Source organism: Ranitomeya imitator, chromosome 4 (genome assembly GCF_032444005.1).
Source record: "Ranitomeya imitator isolate aRanImi1 chromosome 4, aRanImi1.pri, whole genome shotgun sequence".
NCBI classification, from domain to species: domain Eukaryota; kingdom Metazoa; phylum Chordata; class Amphibia; order Anura; family Dendrobatidae; genus Ranitomeya; species Ranitomeya imitator.
This window is the reverse complement of record NC_091285.1, coordinates 411,062,160-411,086,999: the sequence shown is the minus strand read 5'-3', so window position 1 is coordinate 411,086,999 and position 24,840 is coordinate 411,062,160. Positions and strand designations below refer to the sequence as shown.

At 41.0% G+C, this 24,840-nt stretch overlaps 1 protein-coding gene across 2 annotated transcripts in view; it reads left to right on the top strand.

The window, feature by feature from the left end:
• The window catches only part of NRF1 (nuclear respiratory factor 1), a 135,501-nt gene extending 111,388 nt beyond the window's left edge, over nt 1-24,113 (top strand). For both annotated transcript variants that reach the window (XM_069765397.1, XM_069765396.1), the window contains one exon: nt 19,424-24,113. In XM_069765397.1, coding sequence (XP_069621498.1) covers nt 19,424-19,587 — 164 coding nt within the window. In that variant the 3' untranslated portion in view covers nt 19,588-24,113. The remainder of the gene's footprint in view (nt 1-19,423) is intronic.
• The last annotated feature ends 727 nt before the right edge of the window (nt 24,114-24,840 follow it).

The window sequence follows — 24,840 nt, the reverse complement described above, 5'->3', positions numbered from 1 at the left end:
ACATTTGCTCCAGCGCACTGTATTGAGAGCCATTTGAGGGGCTGGGTTTTCGTGGACAACCATAGAGTGGGTAGGAGGTTGTTCACCATATCTCGACCCCAGGGGTCGTTTTGTGTTTTAAATAGTTAACCTCCTGACGCATTCAGTGTTCAGTGTGTCTGGAGAGGCTAACTGCGGAGAAGTTTGTGCTAACCTGAACCGTGTGTTTTGCTAACCCTGAGCTGGCGGATCCCTGCTACCACTTTGTTTTATCTTGTTTTTGCCCAGAAGGCCTTGCTTGTTTTTGCTTCACCATGGTTTATGCCGCATATATAATAAACCAGTGAAGATCTTAGAGACAGTGTTCCCGTGTCTACATCTGTGTACGTCTGAGTGAGCCAATCTACCACAACACCTAAATGGTATCTATTTTCATTGATGGGATTCAAGTAAAAACATGATTGGTTTTGAAAAAAGTTGACAAACCAAATTTCAGATGTATAAATTTATTTAACCATTTGAATGTGAAAATATATACAGTTAGGTCTATATATATTTGGACAGAGACAACATTTTTCTAATTTTGGTTATAGACATTACCACAATAAATTTTAAACAAAACAATTCAGATGCAGTTGAAGATCGGACTTTCAGCTTTCATTTGAGGGTATCCACATTAAAATTGGATGAAGGGTTTAGGAGTTTCAGCTCCTTAACATGTGCCACCCCTGTTTTTAACCCCTTCCCGACCTGTGACACAGCGTATGCGTCATGAAAGTCGGTGCCAATCAGACCTGTGACGCATATGCTGTGTCACAGAATGATCGCGTCCCTGCAGATCGGGTGAAAGGGTTAACTCCAATTTCACCCGATCTGCAGGGACAGGGGGAGTGGTACTTAAGCCCAGGGGGGGTGGCTTCACCCCCCCCCCCCCCACTCCCCACCCCCCCGTGGCTACGATCGCTCTGATTGGCTGTTGAAAGTAAAACTGCCAATCAGAGCGATTTGTAATATTTCACCTAAAAAACTGGTGAAATATTACAATCCAGCCATGGCCGATGCTGCAATATCATCTGCCATGGCTGGAAACACTGATGTGCCCCCCACCCCACCGATCTCCCCCCAGTCCTCCGATCTGTGGTCCGTCCTGTGCTCCGCTCCCCCGTCGTCCTGTCCGCTCCACCCGAGCTCCTATGCCACCCCCCGTGCTCTGCGCCCGCCGAATCTGCCGTCTGGCAGATTCGTTCCATGTACATTTTGATCACTGTGATAGGTTTTATCACAGTGATCAAAATAAAAAAAAAAGTAAATGAACCCCCCCCCCTTTGTCACCACCCATATGTAGGAACAATAATAAAATAAAGACATTTTTTTTTCCACTACAGTTAGAAAGTTAGAACTAGGGTTAGGGTTAGGGAATGTGCACACGTATTCTGGTCCTCTGTGGATTTTTCCGCAGCGGTTTTTCTGGTGATTTCACTGCGGTTTTCTATTGGAGCAGTTGTAAAACCGCTGCGGAATCCGCAGAAAGAAGTGAAATGTGTGGAATGTAAACTCCTGCGTTTCCGCGCAGTTTTTTCCGCAGCATGTGCGCAGCGTTTTTTGTAAACTCATGGGAAACTGCTGCAGACCCGCAGCGGCAGAAACGCTGTTTCCGCAGCGTTTTCCGCATCGTGTGCACATACCCTTAGAATTAGGCTATGTGCACACGGTGCGGATTTGGCCTCGGATCCGCAACGGATTGGCTGCTGCGGATTCGTAGCAGTTTTCCATCAGGTTTACAGTACCATGTAAACCTATGGAAAACCAAATCCGCTGTGCCCATGGTGCGGAAAATACCGCGCAGGAACGCTGTGTTGTATTTTCCGCAGCATCTTTGTGCGGATTCCGCAGCATTTTACACCTGTTCCTCAATAGGAATCCGCAGGTGAAATCTGCACAAAAAACACTGGAAATCCACGGTAAATCCGCAGGTAAAACGCAGTGCCTTTTACCCGCAGATTTTTCAAAAATGGTGCGGAAAAATCTCACACGAATCCGCAACGTGGGCACATAGCCTTAGGGTTAGGGTTGGAATTAAAGCTAGGGTTGGAAATGGGGTTAAGATTAGGCTTGTGGTTAGGGTTATGGTTAGGGGTGTGTTGGGGTTAGGGTTGTGGTTAGGGGTGTGTTGGGGTTAGGGTTTGGATTAGGGTTAGTGTTCGGATTAGGATTAGGGGTGTGATGGGGTTAGGGCTGTGGTTAGGGGTGTGTTGGGGTTAGGGTTCTGATTAGGGTTATGGCTAGAGTTGAGATTAGGGTTAGGGGTGTGTTGGGGTTAGTGCTGGAGTTAGAATTGAGGGGTTTCCACTGTTTAGGCACATCAGGGGTCTCCAAACTCAACATGGCGCCACCATTGATTCCAGCCAATCTTGCGTTCAAAAAGTCAAATGGTGCTCCCTCCCGAGCCCCGACGTGCGCCAAAACAGTGGTTTACCCCCACATATGGGTTACCAGCATACTCAGTGCAAACTGGGAAACAACTATTGGGGTCCAATTTCTCCTGTTACCCTTGTGAAAATAAAAAATTGCTTGCTAAAACATCATTTTGAGGAAAGAAAAATTATTTTTTTATTTTCACGGCTCTGCGTTGTAAACTTCTGTGAAGCACTTGGGGGTTTAAAGTGCTCACCACATATCTAGAAAAGTTCCTTGGGGGGTCTAGTTTTCAAAGTGGGGTCACTTGTGGGGGGTTTCTACTGTTTAGGCACATCAGTGGCACTGCAAACGTAACATGATGCCAGCAGACCATTCCATCAAAGTCTGCATTCCAAAACGTCACTACTTCCCTTCTGAGCCCCGACGTGTGCCCAAACAGTGGTTTCCCTCCCCCCCCCACATATGGGGTATCAGCGTGCTCAGGACAAACTGGACAACAACTTTTGGGGTCCAATTTCTCCTGTTACTCTTGTGAAAATTAAAAAATTGCTTGCTAAAACATCATTTTGAGGAAAGAAAAATGATTTTTTATTTTCACGGCTCTGCGTTATAAACTTCTGTGAAGCACTTGGGGGTTTAAAGTGGTCACCGCACGTCTAGGTTAGTTCCATGGGAGGTCTAGTTTCCAAAATGGGGTCACATGTGGGGGAGCTCAAATGTTTAGGCACACAGGGGCTCTCCAAACGCGACATGGTGTCCGCTAACGATTGGAGCTAATTTTTCATTCAAAAAGTCAAATGGCGCTCCTTCCCTTCCGAGCTCTGCCATGTGCCCAAACAGTGGTTTACCCCCACAGGTGAGGTATCCGTGTACTCAAGATGGATCCTAAAATTTATTGGGCAATTTCTCCTATCCTGTTGCCCATGTGGAAATAAACAAATTGAGGCTAAAAGAAATTTTTTGTGAAAAAAAAAAAAGTACTTTTCCATTTTTACGGATCAATTTGTGAAGCACCTGGGGGTTCAAAGTGCTCACTATGCATCTAGATAAGTTCCTTGGGGGTCTAGTTTCCAAAATCGGGTCACTTGTGGGGGAGCTCCAATGTTTACGCACACAGGGGCTCTCCAAACGCGACATGTGTCCGCTAAAGATAGGAGCCAATTTTTCATTGAAAAAGTCAAATGGCGCTCCTTCCCTTCCGAGCATTGTCGTGCGCCCAAACAGTAGTTCCCCCCCACATATGGGGTATCGGCGTACTCGGGACAAATTGTACAATAACTTTTGGTGTCCAGTTTCTCTTTTTACCCTTGGGAAAATAAAAAAAATTGTTGCTAAAAGATCATTTTTGTGACTAAAAAGTCAAATGTTCATTTTTTTCCTTCCATGTTCCTTCTGCTGCTGTGAAGCACCTGAATGGTTAATAAACTTCTTGAATGTGGTTTTGAGCACCTTTAGGGGTGCAGTTTTTAGAATGGTCACTTTTGGGTATTTTCAGCCATATAGACCCCGCAAATTGACTTCAAATGTATGGTGGTCCCTAAAAAAAAATATTTTTGTAAATTTTGCTGTAAAAATGAGAAATCGCTGGTCAGCTTTTAACCCTTATAACTTCCTAGCAAAAAAAATTTTGTTTCCAAAATTGCGCTGATGTAAATTAGACATGTGGGTAATGTTATTTATTGACTATTTTGTGTCACATAACTCTCTCGTTTAACCCCTTTACCCCCAAGGGTGGTTTGCACGTCAATGACCAGGCCAATTTTTACAATTCTGACCACTGTCCCTTTATGAGGTTATAACTCCGAAACGCTTCAACGGATCCTGGTGATTCTGACATTGTTTTCTCGTGACATATTGTACTTCATGATAGTGGTAAAATTTCTTTGATAGTACCTGCGTTTATTTGTGAAAAAAACGGAAATTTGGCGAAAATTTTGAAAATTTCGCAATTTTCAAACTTTGAATTTTTATGCAATTAAATCACAGAGATATGTCACACAAAATACTTAATAAGTAACATTTCCCACATGTCTCCTTTACATCAGCATAATTTTGGAACCAATTTTTTTTTTTGTTAGGGAGTTATAAGGGTTAAAAGTTGACCATCAATTTCTCATTTTTACAACACCATTTTTTTTTAGGGACCACGTCTCATTTGAAGTCATTTTGAGGGGTCTATATGATAGAAAATGCCCAAGTGTGACACCATTCTAAAAACTGCACCCCTCAAGGTGCTCAAAACCACATTCAAGAAGTTTATTAACCCTTCAGGTGTTTAATAGGAATTTTTGGAATGTTTAAATAAAAATGAACATTTAAACTTTTTTACACAAAAAATTTACTTCAGCTCCAATTTGTTTTATTTTACCAAGGGTAACAGGAGAAATTGGACCCAAAAAGTTGTTGTCCAATTTGTCCGGAGTACGCTGATACCCCATATGTGGCAGTAAACCACTGTTTGGGCGCATGGGAGAGCTCGGAAGGGAAGGAGCGCTATTTGACTTTTCAATGCAAAATTGACAGGAATTGAGATGGGACGCCATGTTGCGTTTGGAGAGCCACTGATGTGCCTAAACATTGAAACTCCCCACAAGTGACACCATTTTGGAAAGTAGACCCCCTAAGGAACTTATCTGGATGTGTGGTGAGCACTTTGACCCACCAAGTGCTTCACAGAAGTTTATAATGCAGAACCGTAAAAATAAAAAATCATATTTTTTCACAAAAATTATATTTTTGCCCCCAATTTTTTATTTTTCCAAGGGTAAGAGAAGAAATTGGACCTCAAAAGTTGTTGTCCAATTTGTCCTGAGTACGCTGATACCCCATATGTGGCAGTAAACCACTGTTTGGGCGCATGGGAGAGCTCGGAAGGGAAGGAGCGCAGTTTGACTTTTCAATGCAAAATTGACAGAAATTGAGATGGGACGCCATGTTGCGTTTGGAGAGCCACTGATTTGCCTAAACATTGAAACCCCCCACAAGTGACACCATTTTGGAAAGTAGACCCCCTAAGGCAGGGGTCCCCAACTCCAGTCCTCAAGGCCCACCAACATGTCATGTTTTCAGGATTTCCTTAGTCTTGCCCAGGTAATAATTGCTTCACCTGTGCAATGCAAAAGAAATCCTGAAAACATGACCTGTTGGTGGGCCTTGAGGACTGGAGTTGGGGACCTCTGCCCTAAGGAACTTATCTAGAGGTGTGGTGAGCACTTTGACCCACCAAGTGCTTCACAGAAGTTTATAATGCAGAACCGTAAAAATAAAAAATCATATTTTTTCACAAAAATTATATTTTTGCCCCCAATTTTTTATTTTTCCAAGGGTAAGAGAAGAAATTGGGCCTCAAAAGTTGTTGTCCAATTTGTCCCGAGTATGCTGATACCCCATATGTGGCAGTAAACCACTGTTTGGGCGCATGGGAGAGCTCGGAAGGGAAGGAGCGCCGTTTGACTTTTCAATGCAAAATTGACAGGAATTGAGATGGGACACCATGTTGCGTTTGGAGAGCCACTGATGTGCCTAAACCTTGAAACCCCCCACAAGTGACACCATTTTGGAAAGTAGACCCCCTAAGGAACTTATCTGGATGTGTGGTGAGCACTTTGACCCACCAAGGGCTTCACAGAAGTTTATAATGCAGAGCCATAAAAATAAAACAAAATTTTTTTCCCACAAAAATTATTTTTTAGCCCCCAGTTTTGTATTTTCCCTAGGGTAACAGGAGAAATTGGACCCCAAAAGTTGTTGTCCAATTTGTCCTGAGTACGCTGATACCCCATATGTGGGGGGGAACCACCGTTTGGGCGCATGGGAGGGCTCGGAAGGGAAGGAGCGCCATTTGGAATGCAGACTTAGATGGAATGGTCTGCAGGCGTCACATTGCGTTTGCAGAGCCCCTAATGTACCTAAACAGTAGAAACCCCCCACAAGTGACCCCATATTGGAAACTAGACCCCTCAATGAACTTATCTAGATGTGTTGTGAGAACTTTGAACCCCCAAGTGTTTCACTACAGTTTATAACGCAGAGCCGTGAAAATAAAAAATCTTTTTGTTTTCCCACAAAAATTATTTTTTAGCCCCCAGTTTTGTATTTTCCCAAGGGTAACAGGAGAAATTGGTCCACAAAAGTTGTTGTCCAATTTGTCCTGAGTACGCTGATACCCCATATGTTGGGGTAAACCCCTGTTTGGGCACACAGGAGAGCTCGGAAGGGAAGGAGCACTGTTTTACTTTTTCAACGCAGAATTGGCTGGAATTGAGATCGGACGCCATGTCGTGTTTGGAGAGCCCCTGATGTGCCGAAACAGTGGAAACCCCCCAATTATAACTGAAACCCTAATCTAAACACACCCCTAACCCTAATTCCAACGGTAACCCTAACCACACCTCTAACCCTGACACACCCCTAACCCTATTCCCAACTGTAAATGTAATCTAAACCCTAACCCTAACTTTAGCCCCAACCCTAACTGTAGCCCTAACCCTAGCCCTAACCCTAGCCCTAACCCTAGCCCTAACCCTAGCCCCAACCCTAGCCCTAACCCTAGCCCTAACCCTAGCCCTAACCCTAACCCTAGCCCTAGCCCTAACCCTAACCCTAGCCCTAATGGGAAAATGGAAATAATACATTTTTTTTAATTTTTCCCTAACTAAGGGGGTGATGAAGGGGGGTTTGATTTACTTTTATAGCGAGTTTTTTAGCGGATTTTTATGATTGGCAGCCGTCACACACTGAAAGACCCTTTTTATTGCAAAAAATATTTTTTGCAATACCACATTTTGAGAGCTATAATTTTTCCATATTTTTGGTCCACAGAGTCATGTGAGGTCTTGTTTTTTGCGGGACGAGTTGACGTTTTTATTGAAAACATTTTTGGGCACGTGACATTTTTTGATCGCTTTTTATTCCGATTTTTGTGAGGAAGAATGACCAAAAGCCAGCTATTCATGAATTTCTATTGGGGGAGGCGTTTATACCGTTCCGCGTTTGGTAAAATTGATAAATCAGTTTTATTCTTCGGGTCAGTACGATTACAGCGATACCTCATTTATATCATTTTTTATGGTTTGGCGCTTTTATACGATAAAAACTATTTTACAGAAAAAATAATTATTTTTGCATCGCTTTATTCTCAGGACTATAACTTTTTTATTTTTTTGCTGATGATGCTGTATGGCGGCTCTTTTTTTGCGGGACAATATGACGCTTTCAGCGGTACCATGGTTATTTATATCTGTCCTTTTGATCGCGTGTTATTCCACTTTTTGTTCGGCGGTATGATAATAAAGCGTTGTTTTTTGCCTCGTTTTTTTTTTTTCTTTCTTACGGTGTTTACTGAAGGGGTTAACTAGTGGGACAGTTTTATAGGTCGGGTCGTTACGGACGCGGCGATACTAAATATGTGTACTTTTATTGGTTTTTTTTTTTATTTAGATGAAGAAATGTATTTATGGGAATAATATTTTTTTTTTTTTTTCATTATTTTGGAATATTTTTTTTAATTTTTTTTACACATTTGGAATTTTTTTTTTTTACTTTGTCCCAGGGGGGGACATCACAGATCAGTGATCTGACAGTTTGCACAGCACTCTGTCAGATCACTGATCTGACATGCAGCGCTGCAGGCTTCACAGTGCCTGCCCTGAGCAGGCTCTGTGAAGCCACCTCCCTCCCTGCAGGACCCGGATCCGCGGCCATCTTGGATCCGGGGCTGGAGGGAGCAGGGAGGGAGGTGAGACCCTCGCAGCAACGCGATCACATCGCGTTGCTCCGGGGGTCTCAGGGAAGCCCGCAGGGAGCCCCCTCCCTGCGCGGCGCTTCCCTGCACCGCCGGCACATCGCGATCATCTTTGAAAGTCCGTGACCGCTCCTGGCACATAGTGCCGGATGTCAGCTGCGATAAGCAGCTGACACCCGGCCGCGATCGGCCGCGCTCCCCCCGTGAGCGCGGCCGATCGGCTATGACGTACTATCCCGTCCAGGGTCAGATAAGCCCAGGGCACCTCGACGGGATAGTACGTCTAAGGTCACAGAGGGGTTAACAGAATAAAAATTAAAAATTTGAAAATTGCGAAATTTACAAAATTTTAGCCAAAATTCCATTTTTTTCACAAATAAACACAAAAATTATCGACCTAAATTTACCACTAACATGAAGCCCAATATGTCACGAAAAAACAAGCTCAGAACCGCAAGGATTCGTTGAAGCGTTCCTGAGTTATTACCTCATAAAGGGACACTGGTCAGAATTGCAAAAAACGGTCAGGTCATTAAGGTCAAAATAGGCTGGGTCATGAAGGGGTTAAAGGGACCAAAAGTAATTGGATAATTGACTCCATGGCTATTTCATGGACATGTGTGGGCAATCCCTTCGCTATGTCATTCTCAATTAAGCAGATAAAAGGCCAGGAGTTGATTTGAGGTGTGGTGCTTGCATTTGGAAGTTTTTGCTGTGACGTAAACATGCGGTCAAAGGAGCTCTCCATGCAGGTGAAACAAGCCATCCTTACACTGCGAAAACAGAAAATCCCTTCCGAGAATTTGCTACAATATTAGGAGTGGCAAAATCTACAGCTTGGTACATCCTGAGAAAGAAAGAAAGCACTGGTAAACTCATCAATGCAAAAAGACCTGGACGCCCACTGAAGACCGCAGTGGTGGATGATCGCAGAATTATCTCCATGGTGAAGAGAAACCCCTTCACAACAGCCAACCAAGTGAACAACACTCTCCAGGAGGTAGGCGTATCAATATCCAAATCTACCATAAAGAGAAGACTGCATAAAAGTAAATACAGAGGGTTCACTGCACGGTGCAAGCCACTCATAAGCATCAAGAAGAAAACGGCTAGACTGGACTTTGCTAAAAAAACATCTAAAAAATCCAGCACAGTTCTGGAAGAACATTCTTTGGACAGATGAAACCAAGATCAACCTCTACCAGAATCATGGAAAGAGAAAAGTATGGCGAAGGCGTGGTACAGCTCATGATGCAAAGCATACCACATCATCTGTAAAACACGGCGGAGGCAGTGTGATGGCTTGGGCATGCATGGCTGCCAGTGGCACTGGGTCACTAGTGTTTATTGATGACTAGATGGCAGCCCGATTCTAAAGAATCGGGAGTCTAGAATCCATATATACTTTATTTATTCAAATGTAAGAATAATACAATTAATAAATAATAGTAAGAAAGAACAAAAATAATAGGCAGTATATGGAGAAAACACCAAACAAAAGTTCAAAATTGGTGTGAAAATGTCACTGAACCACTTCACAACTAAATATATATAGTTTTGGTAAATGGTATTATCATTTTTTTGACGAAATTCGGCAGGAGCTTGAAGTGCAACGTCACTGGGCCCGCCTCCACGCAGTAGAAACTTGCTGTGAGGTAAAAATTCAAAAATCACACCAAAATGGCGGGCGGAGTGTGTCACAGTACGGCACGTTTCTGATTGGTCGCTCGCAGCAGGCGGCAACCAATCAGACACTGTTGACGTCACTTATCTCCGGACATTAGCTCCGGACATTAGCTCCGGACATTATCTCCGCACATTAGCTCCGGACATTAGCTCCGGACAAAGCCACGGAAGTTGGCAGAAATTGCAGGAAGTAGTATTCTAGGCAATTAATCTCCGGACATTAGCTCCGGATATTAGCTCCGGACAAAGCCACGGAAGTTGGCACAAGTTGCAGGCAGTAGTATTCTAGGCAATTATATATTAGATGAGACACAGGACAGAAGCAGCTGAATGAATTCTGAGGTATTCAGAGCCATACTGTGTGCTCAGATCCAGCCAAAAGTAGCCAAACGCAGCCAAACGCAGCCAAACTGATTGGTCGTCGTTTCATACAGATGGACAATGTCCCAAAACATAAAGCCAAAGCAACCCAGGAGTTTATTAAAGCAAAGAAGTGAAATATTTTTGAATGACCAAGTCAGTCACCTGATCTCAACCCAATTGAGCATGCATTTCACTTGTTAAAGACTAAATTTCAGACAGAAAGGCCCAAAAACAAACAGCAACTGAAAACCACCATAGTGAAGGCCTGGCAGAGCATCAAAAAGGAGGAAACACAGCATCTGGTGATGTCCATGAGTTCAAGACTTCAGGCAGTCATTGCCAACAAAAGGTATTCAACCAAGTACTAAAAATGAACATTTTAATTAAAATTATTGAATCTGTCAAATTATTTTTGGTCCCTTTTTAAAAACAGGGTGGCACATGTTAAGGAGCTGAAACTCCTAAACCCTTCATCCAATTTTAATGTGGATACCCTCAAATGAAAGCTGAAAGTCTGAACTTCAACTGCATCTGAATTGTTTTGTTTAAAATTCATTGTGGTAATGTCTATAACCAAAACTAGAAAAATGTTGTCTCTGTCCAAATATACATGGACCTAACTGTGTGTGTGTGTATATGTATGTGTATATATATATACATACATACATACATACATACATACATACATACATACATACATTGTCTATGGGGTACTTCCGTCTGTCTGTAACGGAAATCCCGCGTCGCTGATTGGTCGCGGCCGCCAGGCAGCGACGGGCACAGCTTGGCTGAGAATTAGTCCCTCCCTACTTCCGTCCAGTCAGTGCCTGGCGCCCGCTCCATACTCCCCTCCAGTCAGCACTAACACAGGGTTAATGGCAGTGTTTACGGACCACGTTATGCCGCGGGTAACGCACTCCGTTAACGCTGCTATTAACCCTGTGTGACCAACTTTTTACTATTGAAGCTGCCTATGCAGCCTCAATAGTAAAAAGATCTAATGTTAAAAATAATTTTAAAAAAATTTAAAAAAACCTGCTGTTTTCACCTTCAGTCGTCTGCCGATGCACGCGCAGCTGCGCGAGACTGCTAAGTCATCTAGGTAATTTCACAATGCATCTCTGGGAACGGAAGCTGGCAGCAGCGCGCATATCGGGACAGCTTCGCTGGATGCCAGCGGGTGAGTATATAACTATTTTTTATTTTAATTATTTTTTTTGACAGGGATACTATACACTATGTGGGCTGTGTTATATAATGCGTGGCTGCTATATACTACGTGGCCAGTGTTATATACTGCGTGGGCTGTTACATACTGCGTGGGCTGTGTTATATACTATGTGGGCTATTATATATACTGTGTGGGCTGCTATATACTACGTGGGCAGTGTTATATACTACATGGGCTGTGCTATATACTGCGTGGGCTGTGTTATATACTACGTGGGCTGTGTTATATACTATGTGGGCTGTGTTATATACTGCGTTGGCTGTCTTATATACTGTATAGACAGTGTTATATATTGCGTGGGCAGTGTTATATACTACGTGGGTAGTGTTATATACTACATGGGCAGTGTTATATACTGCGTGGCCTGTATTATATACTGTGTGGCCTGTGCTATATATTGCGTGGGCTGTGCTATATATTGCGTGGGCTGTGTTATATACTGCGTGTCTGCTATATGGCTCCTATATACTACGTGGCCTGTGCTATATACTATGTGGCTACTATATACATACATACATACATACATACATACATACATACATACATCTGTGACACGTCAATGGCTGTAAACAAAGAGAAACTTGTAAATAACTCATGAAAGAATAAAGTTACGTTAAAACCAAGCACACAATTGTTTTTCTTGTGAAATTATCAATAAGTTTGATGTGTCACATGACCCTCGTCCCATTGGAAAAAATAAAGGTGGATCCAAAATGGCCGCCATGGTCACCACCCATCTAGAAAAGTTTTCCCCCTCCCATATACTAATGTGCCACAAACAGGAAGTTGATATCGCCAACCATTCCCATTTTATTTAGGTGTATCTATATACAGTACATGGCCCACCCTGTTCATCCAGGTGGGGTGTTGTCTCAGCAGCTGGCAGTATATTTGATATCCCTCTTAAAAATGCCACTCTCCTCTTCATGTGCCACACATTGTGAAAGAGGTGAAGTGGAACCAGGCACAATGCAAAAACACATTGTAAAGTTGGACAAAAAAGCTTTAAATCCTGCACTCACTTTGCCAAAGAGTGAGTAGCCGAACTTGAGTGCATGCCCTAAACACGCAGTTAAGAGAATATGATAAATAATTTGTCTTAATAACTTTTTTGAAGTGCAATATTTTACACTGACAGATCGTTTCATCACACAAAGGCTTTCTCAGTGTCCTTTATGCTTTGTAATTTATTTTTTTTAAATTAAATAATATGCTTAGGTTTTTTTTCTCCGAATTCTTCAGTCTTGAGTGTAACATAGTTTGGGACCACTAACACATCTTTGCGTATATTGAATGCATAGCTCTAGGGGTCCTGTATCACATGTATCTAAAGTATCAGCACAGGATATTTTTATGTGGAGGAAAAGTGCCTTATTCCACTTTCTTCCCCACCTCTCTCCACAGATAGTATTGTGTTTTATTTTTAGATCTTATAGCACAACATAATGGCCAAATGGTTTTTCAGAAATGATTCGGCTATTAACAATAAGACGTTTGCAGCTCATTTCTAATTAGGTCGTTGAAAATTTTAGGAAGCGACGTTTTAGCAACTTACAATCCATGTGTATAGGAGCGATTGCAGCAATGATGATGATAATGATTGTTTATCCCTTATGCATCTATAAGGGTATGTTTCCACGCTCAATATTGGCAGCGCTTTGGACGTCTCCACAAGATAGACATGCTGCGGTCTAGAAAGGCGCACCACATGTCCGTCTCTGCAAGGAAGCCGGCGGCGTCCCTGCACACATAGTGGAGATGGGATTTCATAAAATCCCCTCCACTATGCTGTAACATCTGGCCGCTGCTGATTGGACGCTGCGGCTGTACGCAGCATCCAATCCGCAGTGTTTACCGACTGTAAAAACATACCCTAAAGCTCAGGAATCTAAATGAAGTCAACAATGTTTATAAATGAAGTCAACAATGTTGTGTGTGTGTATATGTGTATATATATATATATATATATATATATATATATATATATATATACATACATACACACATAACATTGTTGACACACACATAACATTCACTTACCAAATACATGAACCAGTTTATATATATATATATATATATATATATATATATATATATATATATATATATATATATATATATATATATATATATATATATTATATATATTATATATATATATATAATATATATATATATATATATATATATATATATATATATATATACTGGTTCATGTATTTGGTAAGTGAATTGGTGATTTTGGGAAGAAAATTCAAGACCTAAGCACAATAGAAAAAGATAGTTTTCTAGATTTCCCATAGAATATTGGTATAAGTTATTATTGCAAGTTCAGTGTAGGAGAGGCTGGCCTGTAGGTGGTTACAGTCTACTGTTGCATTTGTGCTTTACAGTCATTCTTTGATGGGTGTGTAGAAGGACCTGACAGCTTTCCTCCTCCCAGCATACCGCAGTGCAGAGGGATGGGAGCTGTCCTGATTCCCCTCTCCTCCTCATGACCTTCCCAGCCCCTGACAGCTTGCTATGCTGTAAAGCAGCTCATGTGACTGCAGTAATCCGGAGCCAGTAAACAGCTGTGCGGGAGCATAGCGGGATGAATCAAGCCCATTGTTCCGCACTGCAGACCTGTCTCCGGCAGGCGCTCCTCAGCCCTCTCATGTACTGTGTATGTGTATATATATATCCTGTATGTTACAGCACATTGGACGCAAAAGTACCTTATTCCATTTCCTTTCCAACCTCTCTGCCCAAATAGTATAGTGGCTTTTTAGGTCTTGGGCACCCTGCTGGACTGTATCAGCTAGTGTCACTATGTTATCCTATACCTACCAATTATTCAGTAAAGGCATCACCACACCCTCTTCCCCGCACAGTCGCCAATTGGAATCTAGTGAGCATCTTTTATAATATTGCTGTACAGTGCACCCACTTTGATGACTGAAGTAAAATAATTATACTTTATAGATCACTCGGCTAGTAATTGCTTGATTACATGCAGTGAAACCTCTCCAAACATCCACCCTTTTATCTAGGCCAGATGACGATTCAATCCTAGCATTTACTATGCATCCTAGCTAATATTTTTTCAGAGGACCACCCCTCGTAAAGATTATTTATTAAAGCAATTTTGGATGGTCGTCCTAAAGGTTTCACTCTATAAGCATTTATTATAATAACTTGTTTAACTATTGCACACATTTCTCCTCATTGATTGTGTTGTGACCATATTCAGTTAATTGTGGTGTTTGGTACTTTAATATTGATGGCCTATCCAGAGGATAGGTCATCACTATCTGATTTGTGGGGTGTAACACCCAGCATCCCTACCGATCAGCTCTCTCCCATGCCAACATTGGACGAAGTGCTTAGTTGCGGAGCAGAACAGCACAGCTCCGTCAACTGCATAGTGGCCCGAGTGGGGTACAGCAGATCCATTCTAATTCATTCAAATAAGGACCGATACAGTACCCAGCCATGGCCACTATGCAGTTGACGAAGTTGTGCTTGGCAGCTACCCAACGAATCATATCTGGCCATTGCTGGCATCGGGAACAGCTGATTGGCAGTGATGCTGATCTGGTGTTGATGTCCTATTCTAAGGATAGCCGATAAGTAGTAAAGTACTGGACAATTCCTTTAAGCAAATGGTATAATTTGATGCACAATAAAAGCTGGACGTCATTCTAATAGCACCTATAGAAATGCATTAGTGTAGATCGATACTCTACAGAATAGTGAATACATTTATGATTGCTGGAACCCCAACCCATCCTGAAGTGAATCCATGACATACAAAGCAATCCACAACCTGTCTCCTCCATACATCTGTGACCTCGTCTCCCGGTACTTACCTGCACCCAACCTCCGATCCTCACAAGATCTCCTTCTCTACTCCCCTCTTATCTCCTCTTCCCACAATCGCATACAAGACTTCTCTCACACATCACCCCTACTCTGGAACCCTCTACCACAACATATCAGACTCTCACCTACCATCGAAACCTTCAAAAAGAACCTAAAGACCTACCTCTTCCGGCAAGCCTACAACCTGCAGTAATCACCGACCGACCAAACCACTGCACGACCAGCTCTATCCTCACCTACTGTATCCTCACCCATCCCTTGTAGATTGTGAGCGATCGCGGGCAGTGTCCTCTCTCCTCCTGTACCAGTTGTGACTTGTATTGTTCAAAATTATTGTACCTGTTATGTATACCCCTCCTCACATGTAAAGCGCCATGGAATAAATGGTGCTATAATAATAATGTATGCTTCTCAACCACTGCTCCGTTCACTACTATGCAATGTTCTGAGATGGCTTTTCCTTCAATTAACATAGAAGTGAATAAAGCCGTGGTCACACACGTGCACTACCACTCCACTTGCACTGGATTTTTGGATTTCCTATTCTTATTGCTGGGGGTCTTAATGGTCAAACTCCCAGCAATCATAAATGTATTGCTTATCCTGTGGTTGGGTGAATGAATCCTGTAAAGCTTTAGGATAAAGGGGCAGTTTTTGTCCAGTAAGAGTTTTGCCAGTTGTCAGCAAACGTTTCTCCTTGTGATAACAAGCAGGCATTGGGAGACATGCAATGCTCCCAGGTAAAATAAATATACAGATATCCTCTTCATAGAGGAAGAGCATGGTTTCTAGGGCCCTCTATTGGAAGTAGCGATTTAATAAATCAATATGGACCCTTTTAAAGAGCCTTGCCACGTGATTTACAATACAAAGCCACACTGGAATCAGAATGCAACGCCACAAAGAATTGATTCTCCCATTATATTCTCATATCTAATTTAACCCTAAATTCTGCAGCCTCACCCTCAAATATTGGATCGGATTCATTTAACCATGTCGAACAACATTTTAGAAAAGAAAAGAAATACAAAATCTCCTGACCACAGCTAGGTTCTGCACACTGCAGGGTGGTGACATGTGAGTAGACGAAGTATCTGCTAACATGCCAGTTATCTCTATTATCAGATATCTGTGGTGGGCGGTATTTCCTACCATATGAGTAATGTATACGTGAATTATAGATTGCTCCAGCAATTTGAGGTATTGGTGACTTGGGGAGTTGGTTATCTGAGTTGGAAAGACGTGAGTGTCTTTTAATAAAACTGAAAGGGTCTTAATCCCCCACTTTGGATTATGAACATGTGCAGACTAGATTAGCCTAATCAAAGCCCCACGCCTGACCAGATGCAGTGTCGGGACAATCACAAACCTGATTAATACTTGTCAAGGGCTTAATCACTCCACTGTCTGCCTGCTGAGCTTTAATACCAGGCAATGCTTGTGCCATCACCGGTGGGCTACCGGCGCTGCACTGCAGGAATGTAGAGTGTGCAAACTTCCTTACAAGATGCTGAAAGCAATTCAGTTTTCACCCAATTTAAAGGTACAAGTTGGTGTCTTAAAATACCATACATACGATTGATGGCAACATTTATATGGATTTTTCCACTGTTTAATTTGAAAAGTCTAGTGCTGACTGCAGTCCTCAAGATGGAGAGAGAGATTGCATGCTGAATTCCCCTGGACTGCTGTCGGAGACGTTACTGCAAAGGGTCTCCATGTATTCTTCACCTAAAATGTATTTTTCATCATTCTTATTAATAGTGCAGCCTTAGATGGTTGTGGAAAGCGGCATCTCTGCTGTCAGGGATGGAGATCTTGTTAACTTGTTTGCCATTTAATACTCTTCCTAACAAACAGCAATCGAGTTGTCCTGACTGAGTAGTATTATGTACTCAAACAAAAAACAATCTTTCCATGAGCTGAAATGCCTTTAACCTTATATCTTGTACTAGGACTTCCACTTTTAGGCTCTGACGCGGTAGAACAGAACAAGATAGAATTATGGATTTTACATATTTTTATTCACCCATGCCTAACCCTTTAGTGACTGTCCTATGATGACGAGCGGTGCAGGTTCCAAGAAGGCAGCAACCTTGAGCAGAATATAGAAAGTTTACTGCTCTCTCAGCCTACATTGGCCTCAATGAGCTCTGGGTAGTGTATAGAAGTAGCAGATAGACTGTTTACTGCTCTAAGTGGGACTCCTATGGGTATTTTATTGTCTCTCAGGGACATATTATGGAACGTTACTGTGACACATGGACTGTTTAATATACAAAAGTGTTTGCCACTTTTTTTTATTTTTTTAAAGAGAATATATCGGTAGGCTCAACCCCTCTTTTAATTGAAAGGGGCATTAACAGTGTGAGACATGTAATGACTGATAGTCTTTACTCCTGATCTACAGGTCTCACACTGGTAATGCCCACCTTCATTTAAAATAAGCTCTGGAGGCAGATTAGATCGCAGATATAAAGGTATGATTTTATTCAACTTTTTATATGACCTATGCGTCCATATAGACTGCTTAGGAGGGTCGTTCCTACTTAAGAAAAATAAATTGTGCTACGAGACCATGCCAAAAATAACACAATTTCTCTCTACAAGAACTCCTACAGCAATGTCAATGAAATGTAAATTATGGCTGCTGAAATGCAGCCCCCAAAAGATGGCCACTCAGTTTTTAATATTGGTCATTAAGAAGTTAATGATGGTTTACTTATAATGTAATCTTTTCTTTGGTGTTGTGACTTTTTTCTGACCTAAATATATTTTTTAATTTCCTTATACTGCCAGAATGGCAGAAGTTGTGTTGTTGTTCAGTAAGTAGTTTTTAGGTTCATTGGTACCAATGCTATAACCTTTATTGCCATCATCATTCCCAGTATTTGATTTTTGCAGAGTAATACCAAAACAGCAGTGTGACAATCTCAGTAAAACATTACTATTCCTGCAACAGTGTTTCATTTTTGTTGTTTTAGGTTTTGCTTTTATGTTTGCGTTTATTCAATTAACTGACGAAAAGTGATATTATGCATTGTGTGTATCACAGCTAACACAGTCCAAACCCGATTAGGGTGGATGGGGTGTAATTATCCATATAGGCCGTATCCTATACAGTGGGGTTAAACACTTTGTGAATGGGCTATAAGCTAGTTTGGCAGTTCGGTTAGCTGGCTTAGTGTGTAAAGAACACCTGTCATCTGTTACATCATGAAGACTGGTGGCAATTTTTTAGTTTAGTTATTTTTTTATTTTTTAAAAAGGGCATTCACATTAGTTATTCTAATTTATTATTGTTATTGCTTTAAAGTAACCCTCGGTCTCAGCGGAGGAGTCAGTGTGAGACCCCCTGAGAGCACCAGGTAGGGTGACTATACATGGAAAATGTATAGCCCCTTTCCAGTGCTACAGTGGAGTGTCACATTACCTGTATGTATGCTGCTAAGGAATTTCATTTTGTCATCTCCTATGTTGAAATGTTAATGTAACCGTCAATTTCATTTTTTTTTTTTTTTTCAAAAATCGATAGTACAGGTGAAAATAAGAAACTTTGGTGTGTATGTGTGTGTATTTATATATATATATATGTATGTGTGTGTATATATATATGTGTGTGTGTGTGTATGTATATGTGTGTGTGTGTGTATATATATATATATATATATATTCAGAGAAGTTTGCTTCATTCTCCTGCAGAACTGATCACTGATCCTTCATGCTCAAACTTCTCAATTCACAAGTAAAATGACTTCAGTGAATGCAGATTTTCCCATTACTGAGATAGATAATAGTAGGCGCTCCATAGAACTTAGGAAAACTTGCAGCAGAATGTCGGTTTTTGCCTCCAGCTCCCTCCCCCCTCCATAGAATCTTATAAGCACTATTATCTCATCTGTGTAATGGAAACATAAAATACAGCTTTTACCCATGAATTGAGTGACCCCATAAATCCAGTAGGAGAAAAAGCAAATTTCTCAAGGATATATAACCATGTTGCTTATTTATGTGTATTATCGATTTATGAAATAAAAATTAAAACGGTTATTCTTTATGCATAGATAATGACGGTCATTGAATTAATGTTTCAAGTGATTTGTAATATTTTTTTTTTTATTTTTTTTTTTGCTTTCCAGGCCTTGTACAGATACCGGTCAGTATGTACCAGACGGTGGTCACGAGCCTCACCCAGGGTAATGGACCAGTGCAAGTTGCCATGGCCCCAGTCACTGCGAGGATATCTGATTCTACAGTCACGGTGGATGGGCAGGCAGTAGAGGTGGTTACTTTAGAACAGTGACGTTCTTTCCAAAGAAGAGTTTTGGTGTAATTTCCTGCCTCACTCGCGTTCCTATTGATGTGAACAGAGTGTTTTACAGACTTCTGCAGACCCTGCCGTTGCTTGGACCCCTGTGCTGTTAAAATTGGTCTTCAGTGCTCCATTTTTTTTTTTTCTTCTCGTCCGCAGAAAAGTGTTTGACTTTTTGTATGAAACCGTTTTTATTTTTTCTCATTTAATTTATTTAAATAAAATAAACATCAAGGTATGTATCATATGTACTTTACCACCTGGTTACATTAGGGCATGCAGGCACTGTGGACGACCACCTTGATGACTGGTTGCTTTGGTCTTAACTGACTGTTTCATACCATCGTAATTACCTGCTGGTATGATGAACTATTTTTCAATGAAATACTTTATTGCTTTTAATGTGACCCTTGTTGGACTAAAGTTAATGATTCATGACATTTGTATAAGTTGTCCACCTCAAACATTTCTCCACTTCATCTATGGCTCCATGAAGATGTTGTTTGTGCAAAAAGGAATCACGCTGTTCTCCACTTGCTGCTGCTGCTTGTATTTAAAGAATGGTGGCCTGGCCCTGGTTTGCCTATTTTGGGGATAAAATGTTTGCTTCATAATATAGATCATAATGGTTCCTATTGCACTGCAACCTTAACAAATCCTTAACTTTCACAAAGCGTCTCAATTGTAATGTGTTTTTTTTGGAAGAAGGTCATGGAACTTGCCAAAGTTGTCCTGTGCTTACATCTGTTGGGATCTCTATACTAAATCTTCAGTCATAAAAGCTTTAGATGATCTTCAGATGTACATGTACGCTCAGAGAAAAACCTGTTTGTGGGGAAACTAATAAGGATCGTACCACCTTATGTGATAACTCTGCTCACCCTTACAATGTATCCCCATGTAAACTCCCTGAACCGTGTATTGTGATTGTTTTTGTAGTTCCATTACTGCAGCTCTTTGTTTCTGTTTATTTGATACAAATGAATTGACATACAACATTTGATACATAACTACAGGATTTCACAATTTTAATTTTTTCATAATAATTTATCATTCATACAGAAGTGGAATTTCCTTTGTTAGTTGAAAAGATAACCAGCCTTGAACAAAAGCCTTAGTGCCCTGCTCATCAAGTCATGATGAGGGAGCGTACAGGAGTCAGATTCTCCTGATTCACGTAAAGGTACATTCCTCTTCATGAATTTGGAACATCTGATGATTGGCGTGCTACTTTTGTTCTCCAAACAGCCCCCGAAAAAGGAGGTCTTAAAGGGAATCTGGTAGTAGGATCAACCCTCCTAAGCCGTCTACATGAGTATGTAGGTCCTAGAAAGCTGAATAAAATATCTCGATATCTGCGGTCTGATGTCTTATTCCAGATAAATACATATTTTTCCTTATATGTAAATGAGCTGTTCCAGGCTGTGGGCCGGACATTGATCTGTATGTGAATCTGCCTCCAGAGATTATATAAATAAAAGGCTGAGTTACCAGTATGAGACATGAAACTGACACAAAATAGGAGAACTGAACTTTGTCTTCTTGCGAACACATTGCAGGTTTGAGTTCTGCTATATTATAACGGTCTGCCTGTGAGATGGAAGCTGGAGCTGAGAGGAACCTGCAGATGCCAGTTAGGCTGAGGCCACACTAGCGTATGATATGGATGAGTGCTATGCGAGAAAACCTTGCATTGCACTCAGACCACTGTTAATCTATGGGGCAGCTCACATCACCGTTTTTTCTTGGGCGTATTCTCTCGGCATTGCAAGTCTATAGGTGCAAGATAACACCGGACACCACACGGACCTTTAGTCTAGCTTGTGAGAAATATGCACACATTTTCCTAATTTCAGCCGATTGAGCCATAAAATTCAATGAGGAAAAGCCGTGAGAAATGTAAAGCCAATACGCGTATCATACGGATGTCACACAGATCCATAGGTGCAAATGCATTACACACAGATGACCATTCGGAGAACACTTGTGCAACTGTCAGCAAGGAGACTTGGACTGATTTTCCATACGGTAAGTGTTACCCCGGCCTTATAACCACACACAGCTCTGCAGTGAGATCAGGAGAGCAGAAAGTGGCCATTACACATCACACTGGTAATGCCCCCTTCTATATAAAATAATCTCTGGAGGCAGAGTTATCTTCCAGGCAGCGTCCTTCTCATAGCCTGGAAGAGCTCACTTATACATAAGAAAAACATGGATATCTCTGGAGTAAGATACCGGATCGCAGATATTAATTTATTCAGCCTACTATGGCCTAGGCCTACATACCCGTAATTCTGATTACTATGAGTAGCATCCCCATTTGTTCTGTACCAGTTAAATAGCAGACAAAATGTAGATGCACATGTGGAGGGGGTGTATTTCACCCTGCTTTATCGAAAGGGAAAAATTCCATGTGAAAATTTACATCAGAAATTGACATTCTGCTAATTTTTCTGCCGCTGATCAATATCTGCACATGAGAAGTTTTGTGAAAATTTTCTCCTACGTGACTAGAACTGTAAAAAGCTGCTGAATTTACGTGCACATGTCTGCAATACACACAGCTGCTGCACTAAGTCTGCAAACTCTGCATGCCAGCCTGGCTTTGTAGGTAAAGAAGTGTCTGCCACTTCGTGTCTGTACCGAAACCCTACTCAAGTTCACCATGATGCTGACTGGCTGAGAACAGTGAAGCTAACTGGCACGGCAAACGCTTTCTTTGGGCTTCAGCGGACCTAATCAGCGCACTGACATTTACTCTGGTTTTGTAGCTGTAAAGGTGACATCATTACGCCATTTTTTTGTATTCCTTTAACGTGGATGCGTTTCCTGGCCACTGTAGTATTTTTCTTCTAGTTACATAAGGCTTTGCGTTTATATCACACATCTTACACCGTCACCATTATCTGTGAAGTTGCTACCCTTTGCAAACCCAATGATAGGCTTGGTATCCAAATCCTCTCATTATTTCAGCTTGCAATTTGTTCTTGGTCAACGTTGGCTCTATCCACCCATGCTGCACACTTCATGGAGCTCGGAGTCCATTCTTTTCAGTTTCGAAACATTGATGCAACTCAATACTTTGTCATGATTGTTACATTGAAGGTTACTTGATTTACCATGTCCAGTGCATGGTTTTTAGCTCTTTGGGCTGTTTATTTTAAGTATTAAATAATTAATTTAAACATACATATTGGTATTAATGGCAATCATTGTATTTTGGGTTAAAGTTCACATTTTCAAGATTTTCCAGTTGCTAACCGAAATCTGCTACAAAAAGGCTTCATATACAGTGAAATAGGTTGATATATATTAATTTAATTGCCCAACACTGAAACGTCTGCAAAGCTCTGTGAATTAAACCTTTATATGTTTGTTTTTATATTGTAAGTAATTTGTGAATATATTGAAGTAGAGGTATAATCCTGAAATATTATACCCCAGAGAGTGGTAATTTTATTAGGGTGATGGGTAAAAGAAATCTGAAAGTGAAATGACTTTATGATTATCATTGACTCGTAGTTAAAGTCTAAAATATCTAGTACATTAAGTAAAACCTGGTACTCTAAGGAAACCAACAACAAGCAGGCCAAAGTTGCTGTTGTCTTATATATTTTTTTTATTTTTTAAATCGGTTTAAAGTTTTTATACCAAGTATGGAAGTTCTCAACCATGGGATAATTTTCTGACTGCTGGAACCTCCATGAGCCTAAGGCCGGGTGGTGGTCCCAGCAGATGGCCCCTGGTGATCAGAAAGAAGAAAACTTCCATACTTGGATCAAAGCCTTTTAATATATAAATTCATACTATTTTTATTGACTTTTTGTTAGAGTTAATTTGGGTATTACTGGTAATGCATTTTTCATTCTGGCATGGGGACACAATTATGCAAATTACCAAATCATGCCAGACTAATGCACCTTGATGATGGTTTCTATGTAGTAATAACCTCTTTCCAGAAAAAAAATACATTTTAATACAGTATAACATAGAGTAATGCATTGTTGAATACTTATCACTGATGCTTGATTTTATTTTATTTTACTACATATTCAAAGTTGAGCAATGTGGAGCCTTACCTTTTTTTTTTTTTTTTTTAAGAACCTTCGGTCATCTTTTTTCTGTGAGAACATGGTTTGGCGTTTTTTCATCCCCATTTCCTTTCTCGACTTCCATTGTTCTATGCTCTTAGTAACTCGTAACTCCAGAAGTTGCTACAGCTACTCCCAAGGGTTGAAGGATATTTCAGCGCCCCTGGGCTTTTGTGTATATTAGTACCTGTATAGCATGTGTCTGTCTTTGCTCCATAAAACCTATGTTGTCCAGGGAAACCTTTCTACTTGGGTCTACAGTCTGTACAACATATTTTATTTTTATCTGTGTTTGAATGAAAATAACTTATGTTTACTGAGAAAGTAATCTTTCTTGAGAATGGCAATGAAAGAGCACTGTACATTGACAATGAGTTGCGTTTCATGCTCTGTGTGGGCTGAGAAAATAAATAGTTTAACATGTTTGTGGTTTTTTATTAGCCAGTGTTGACCTTCGCATCATCTCGTACAATATTTCATTTTTCATGGGTTGAGGACTTGCAGCGATATTAATACAGTAACATTTGTTTAATCAGATCTGATGTATGCAGAATGAGCAAGTTTTTCCTAATGGTCGGATCCAAAAGTAAAATGTTCAGACCCAGTATTCTATTATGACCGTGTAAGGTATGCACATTTAATAGGCAATTTCTTCAGTTAAAGTGTCCACATTATATCACAATTCTGTGTGAAAAACAGCAATGCCTTGTCCGAATTTTGGTTATAGGAATTCTATGTGTAAAAAGTAAGCAGGGGTGAGGGCCACTTCCGATACCCTGCAGTAAGGACCCCTGTCACTTTGAATCTTATATTAATGGACAGTGTTTTCCTACAACTAGCTGTCTTTGCCCACTCTTCCTCGTAGTAGCGCTCTAAATCTGTCAGATTGCGAGGGCATCTCCTGTGTGCAGCCCTCTTCGGATCAACCCACAGATGTACACTTGGAAATTGTGTCTCTGGCTGGTCCAATCCCAAACTTTTTGATCCTCTGGTGAAGCCGTTCTTCTTTTCATGTGGAGGTGTGCTTAGGGTTCTTGTGCTGAAAATGAAATTAATCTTCGGGTTCCTTTTGTATTTTTTTTTTTTTTTTTTTAAGAGGCCTGGAAGTTTTGTTGCGGCAATCACTGAAAAACCACCTCAAAACATAATG